At 32.8% G+C, this 6,000-nt stretch overlaps 1 protein-coding gene across 2 annotated transcripts in view; it reads right to left on the bottom strand.

Annotated features, from left to right (window-relative positions):
- Positions 1-926: 926 nt before the first annotated feature.
- The window catches only part of CDKL3 (cyclin dependent kinase like 3), a 47,730-nt gene continuing 42,656 nt past the window's right edge, over positions 927-6,000 (bottom strand). Inside the window, exons 10-13 of one of the 2 annotated variants that reach the window (XM_057735008.1) lie at positions 5,711-5,801; positions 4,534-4,696; positions 3,632-3,729; positions 927-1,170 (exon numbers count right to left, since the gene is read on the bottom strand). In XM_057735008.1, the coding sequence (XP_057590991.1) occupies positions 1,111-1,170; positions 3,632-3,729; positions 4,534-4,696; positions 5,711-5,801 (412 nt within the window). In that variant the 3' untranslated portion in view covers positions 927-1,110. The remainder of the gene's footprint in view (positions 1,171-3,631; positions 3,730-4,533; positions 4,697-5,710; positions 5,802-6,000) is intronic. The other variant, XM_057735002.1, reaches the window with a different exon arrangement.

Here is a 6,000-nt window from a genome sequence, read left to right as displayed (position 1 = left end):
GTTGAAAAGAGATCATAATATTGTAATAAAGAAATTATGTTTTCCTTTGTTTTTCATGTCTATTTAGTAAATACAAAATCAGGCAGAGTCCTGGTAAAATACCAGATAATCCCACTTTATTGTTTTTTGAAAAATATGAGAATCAAGAATTTTGGTAGTATACCTCTTCTGGGTCATATATAAATAGAAAAAGTTTGTACCACATAAAAGGCACTATCAGGGACTTCCCTGTGGGAAAGAATCTGCCTTGCAATGCAGGGGACAAGAGTTCGATCCCTGGTTGGGGGAGCTAAGATCCCATAGGCCGTGATGCAACTAAGTCCGCATGCCACAACTAATGAGCCTGCACGCCTCAACTAGAGAGCCTGAGAGCCACAAATTACAGAGCCCACACGCCCTGGAGCCCGTGTGCCACAACTAGAGAGAGAAAACCCACATCCTACAACCATAGAGAAGCCTGAGTACCACAACGAAAGATCCTGCATGCCTCAATGAATACTGTGGTGCAACTAAGACCTGACACAGCCAAAAAAAAAAAAAAAGCACTATCAGATTGAACTAGGAAACTGGAAGAGTGTTGGCAGTTGCTTAAAGGGATTAAAAAATTAACATTTAAATACCATATAATTTTCTGATACTATGTAAATATTACAAGTGCTTTTATAGCTAACTAACAGAACATATTTTTAATCATGTAATGGTAATGAACTACTTTTAAAAAAATGTCAGATATTTCACTGAGAACTCACTTCAGGAAGCCTGAGCATTCTAGGAAATAACTGACACTTAAGTTATGTGACTAGCAGAGGGCAGAGATCAGCATAATAAATACAGTGCATATCATATGACAGGATGTCTTACCTACTCAGTAATCATGGCAAGTAAAGAAGCAGGCAGAGAGGAGATGACTTTATAATTCCAAATCAAAACATCACATCAACAGAATTCTTAGAAGAAGAAAACAGTGAATGGCTTGCTAACAAAACAAAGCTGGATGATGCTAATGCCGAAGAATTGCTGTCTTAACAGCTCATGTTACATTTCTATTGTATATAAAATTAAAAGGGAAGACTTGCCAATTTGTATTTTTAAGATTTAAAAGAAAAGACACTACCAGAAAAAAAATCTGCTCCTCTTCAAATTCTTCCCCTTACAATGGCCATCTCCATCCTAAAATTAGAAACCAAGCCAATAAGAACGAGGGATAAGAATGTAAATACATGTTGACAAAATCATGACTGTACTAATGTTAAATTACATGTAACAGTATATTCTATATAAACTACTAAATGATAAACATGTTGGTCAAGCCAAAAGATTTGCTTCAATGCTTTGCTCAGTCTCCATCCTTTTAAAACAACCTTCACAATATGTTTAAATGCTGATCCAGAATGTTCAGTGTGAAACCAAACCCATGTTTCATGCTTATCAAGTGTATTTGTTTGCTCAGAAATATTTGGTGCTCCCAGACATTGGGATTTCATTTTATTACACATTTAGAAACTTCTCCATCTATAATTATAAAGTTCTGAACCAAAGCTAAGAATGACCACTAATCAAACATGACTGAGATAACAGGTCATCAAATAAAATTATATGACTTAATGTAAGCTGTAGTTTTATTAGGATTTACCAGTCAGGCAGTTTTTATAAATTAATGTTCAAATTAAGAAAACATGAATAATTTAAAGATTAATAAATTTAAAAACAAATTTAGGTGAGTAAACACATCACTACACAGGATTTACAATATAGCCACAGAATTCTCTAGTCAGCATTTTTGCGTATGTAATATTAATAAAAAGGATTTTTTTTTAACCATACAGTGATTCTGGGATTTCCTGAATTTTCAGCTGCTGCATTTTCTACTCTACATCTGTCAGATTCTTCTTCCTTTCATTTTGTGCATTTCCTGTATTCTAAAAAGTAAATAGAAACAGGATCTTAATTGAGGAAATGGTGAGTCTTTGGCTAAGGAAATACAGCCACAGATAAGCACTTGTACTTTGCACCTGGGGTTATTTCATCAGGTACAGGGAGACTACTTAGCAGAGTGTTCCTTATTATCATCATGAGACAAAACTGAAGGTGGCTTTTCTATGGACTCTTCTCTTTTGCCTAACTCATTCATTAGCAGTAATTAGAATTTCTCTCTAGGTCATAGAATCTATTCAATACATGTGTATACTATTAACTGGGAAGTGCTTGGATGTGAGTAATTCAGAAACAAATCAGTGAATAGAACAAATAAGTTGCCATTCCCTATCTTATGTTTTTTAAAACATGTCATATTCTCTCATGCTCTAAATTAACAAACGATCAACTCGAAATTTAGGAAATTTTCTTAATTCTGACATTAATTTATTAAAAGCATTTGAACCAGCCCTATATGCAATTTCAGTCACTTGTCAGAACTGCATTTGAATGATTAGTACAAATGAACTAGAACCATCATTGATGATCCTTTCTTCCTGCATTAAAATGTAATTTCAGTTCTGGGGGCTCTCATAGGACAGTAGGATAAACACATGTAGCACATTACTAGTCTGCCCAAACTCAAGAGCCTTAACTCATCCTATCATTTAAAAAAATGTGCAAATGGTGTGCTGTTCAACATGCTGTGACATCAATAAGTCACGAAGGTATAAAAGTTTGAAGCCACCTTATTACTTTTTATAATGAACTAAAAAGATGGCCATTAATGCCTTTCTTGTTCTATTTAGAAAATTTTTTTTTTCTGTAAAGTTGATTGTGGAGTTCTTAACAAGTTCTAGGCCAGGAATAAGGCATAAATGTCACTGTGAAAATATATCTAACAGTGTCTGATAACTCTTACCTGAATGTTGTAGAGATTGAATAGAATTAGCTAAAATACCTTCTTACATAGTTTCAGATCAAAGTTTCTATATTTATAATTTCTTCAAATTTCCTTAATAAGTATGAGCTAATTTTATCATGAATAAAAATGTAGTCAATTTTACTTAGAAAATAAGAAACTGAGATAACAAAGTTGATGACCTCACAGGTGTACAGGATAGAAGGCTGTCAATATAATTTAATTCAGTGGGTGCTCATCATAATCCCTTTCCCTTAAAAGAGTACCTTTAAAGAGTATTCATTTAGATGTTGATGGAGTCAAGATTCCCAAATAAAATTTAAGATTATCTGATAGTTATCTGAGAGCAAATCTTTGTGAGAATAGGACAATAGGTAGAGAGCAGAGATGGGGGAGTAAATTGGAGAAAAAACAGGAAGAAAAAGGCTAAAGACAAAATCATATGTTCTTATGGTCAGTATAATCCTATGTTTATACCATTATTCCTTTCCTCTGGCATGGTTTACCCACTATCAGGTAGTACACATAACACACATACCATTTTCACTGGGTACCATATATTCAATCACTCAACATTCAAATGAGGGTTTGCATTTGCTATCCTCAAAAAAGTAACTTTCAAAAACCTTTCGTAATTGGTTATTCTAGGAATATATAATTCTGTTTCTAGAGGTCAAAGATTATAGAATTTTGAATTTTTATCTGACTTTCCAACAGTAATAACTAAAATTATATACTAAGTCAAGGGTTCTAAACAGCATTACTTAGTAAAAGCTATAAATAAAAAAAAATTACCTCTTGTTTTTCTTGATATTGATCTGCATTAAGTAAAGTTGGTATTTTAGATGAATCTGTTTCCTTTGATTCCCTCTTTAGCACTTTTATCTGTTTAACTTTCGCAAAAATATGTACAACGAGAACTTGTTACTCCTACCTTGAAATTTTACTTTCCTTTTCAAGAGTTTCAAATGGAAATTCTGATATCCACTAAAGTCAGTTTCTCAGTTTATTATAAAGGAACTGAACAATCCTGAGTTGTAATGGTATAATGTGCCAATCATAAATGATTTGTTATATAATTTTACAAATAGTCTACCAGTCTGTCCTCTAAATAAAGAGGACATTTATTTTTAAAATTCTGAGTATAACTGCTAAGTGGATCAGATAATTCCTCTTGAGCTATACAGGTATTATTTTCTTGCTATTATATTATCTTTTCACAAGGTGTCACTGTTCTTCAAAGAAACATAATGATAACACTGCAAAAAAATGTTTCATTTTATGAGCCCAATACATGCTATAAATCTTAATCTACTAAATCCTTGGATGCCGGAAGCACATATATCATTCCTGCTCTTACACGGGCAAGTTATCACAGAGAAACAGAGGAAACTGATTTACCCCAGGTCATATACTAAACCAAAAAACACCTTCCTCAAATACTGTTCTAACATTTCAACAAAATTGAGCTAACGAAAATTTTACTTTTTAAAGTTTTCATAACTCTTCTTTAAAATTATCTTGTCTTACCCCTTATTTGACGATGGGAAAAAAATTTTCATCAGCTGAAAATATTTTGCATAGCAATATACTCCTTTCTACCTAAATCACGTTATAACATGTAAGTTATATTACCAAAAAAGGTCTTATAAAAGATTATGTCTGGAGATTTGTAAAGCTATGCAACAAATGTGTACCTTCCATTCTTTTCATCTCCTTTGACCGTATTGTGAAAGGCAATTCTGGGAAATGGAATTCTTTCCTGTCACATCTGGAAAAATTCAGCTTCCTTTTGTTTCCATTTGCCATTTGGTCACTTTGACCTGCTCGCTCATTAAACACGCCCTTCTCCATTTGGCTCTAAAAAACAAATAAACAAGAGTTAATTTGAAAAAAGGTATGTAACTACTTATTGAATAACAAGCCTACAAATGCCAGCCATTTGGATGGTACAAGATAGGTATAAAAATGACTGTCTTTGCAAGTTTATTGTAATAAGAAGTAGAAGAGAATACCATCAAACATATAAACAGAGCAAACTTCAATAAAAGTTTCATAAAGTAAACCTTTTTTTAGCATATTCAGTATTCTGAGAATAGTCTTGATCATGAGAACCACAGTCTCAACTTTTAATATTTGATCCTATTCATTGCACTCTGACTTTGGACAAATTGCTTCAGTTTGTTTTATTAATAACTTATTTTTCTATTTACAAAATGATGTGCTCTAGACACTGGAAAAATCCAAAGGAAAAAATTATTTGTGAACTCAGTGTTCTGGAAAAACTTTTGTGTTACCTGTTTTTGCTCATTTGGCAACAGATGATAGAAACTTTCCTAGGTTAATGAACTCTTCCACAATGTAATGCATAGTATCCCACTGTCTGGATATACTTTAACGTACTTAACCAGTCACTTGCTCTTGGATTTGTGTTGTTTCAATGTTCTATTATTATAAATAATACTGTGTTTCAATTTTTAAACTACTTTCCTATGTGAAAAATGAGGAAATGAACTACATTGATTATGTTTTCTTGTGAAAAGTAAGATGTATCTATTTGGTAATTGCTCTTAATCCATAAAGGAAGATACTAAAATCATTTCTTGGAAGTGAAAAACCAAAAAGTCTTGTGACTTTTAAAGGTGAAAATCTTAACTTTTTTCTCCCAAGACACAAATCAAGTTATAAGAAATTAACTAAAATTGTGAAAGCACTAAGGAAATGATAACCTATTTTCATCTTGGGGGAAAAAAAAAAAGGAAACTAAAAGCACATTCTTAAAAAATTTCAGAGCCCCAAAGATAGAGAAAGGGCAGGAGGTGGGGAGATAATGTTGAAAGAGGTCATATTTTAATGACTAGCTTCTTGCCTTACTTGAGTGGGACCTGTATCCTCATGCCTATTAGATATAACTTGTCCAATAGATTGTGACGAAGTACGTCTCTTTTTTGCTCTTTCAGTTAACCTATAATTTAAAAACAAATGAGAAGTTATTAGAACTCTCCAGAAGTGCTTCTGTTTTAGCTTCAATAATGATAAGTTATACCATGGTAGTCTACTGTTTGAACAATGAGTGCCAACATGCAATTATTAGTCCTTAAGTACCAACTGCTCTAAGTAAAGAGGTGAAAACAGAGCAGAGAACAACTCACTCATGGCTAGCA

The sequence above is a fragment of the Hippopotamus amphibius genome, chromosome 1 (assembly GCF_030028045.1).
Source record: "Hippopotamus amphibius kiboko isolate mHipAmp2 chromosome 1, mHipAmp2.hap2, whole genome shotgun sequence".
NCBI classification, from domain to species: Eukaryota; Metazoa; Chordata; class Mammalia; order Artiodactyla; family Hippopotamidae; genus Hippopotamus; species Hippopotamus amphibius.
This window is presented reverse-complemented; position numbering and strand designations above follow the sequence as displayed.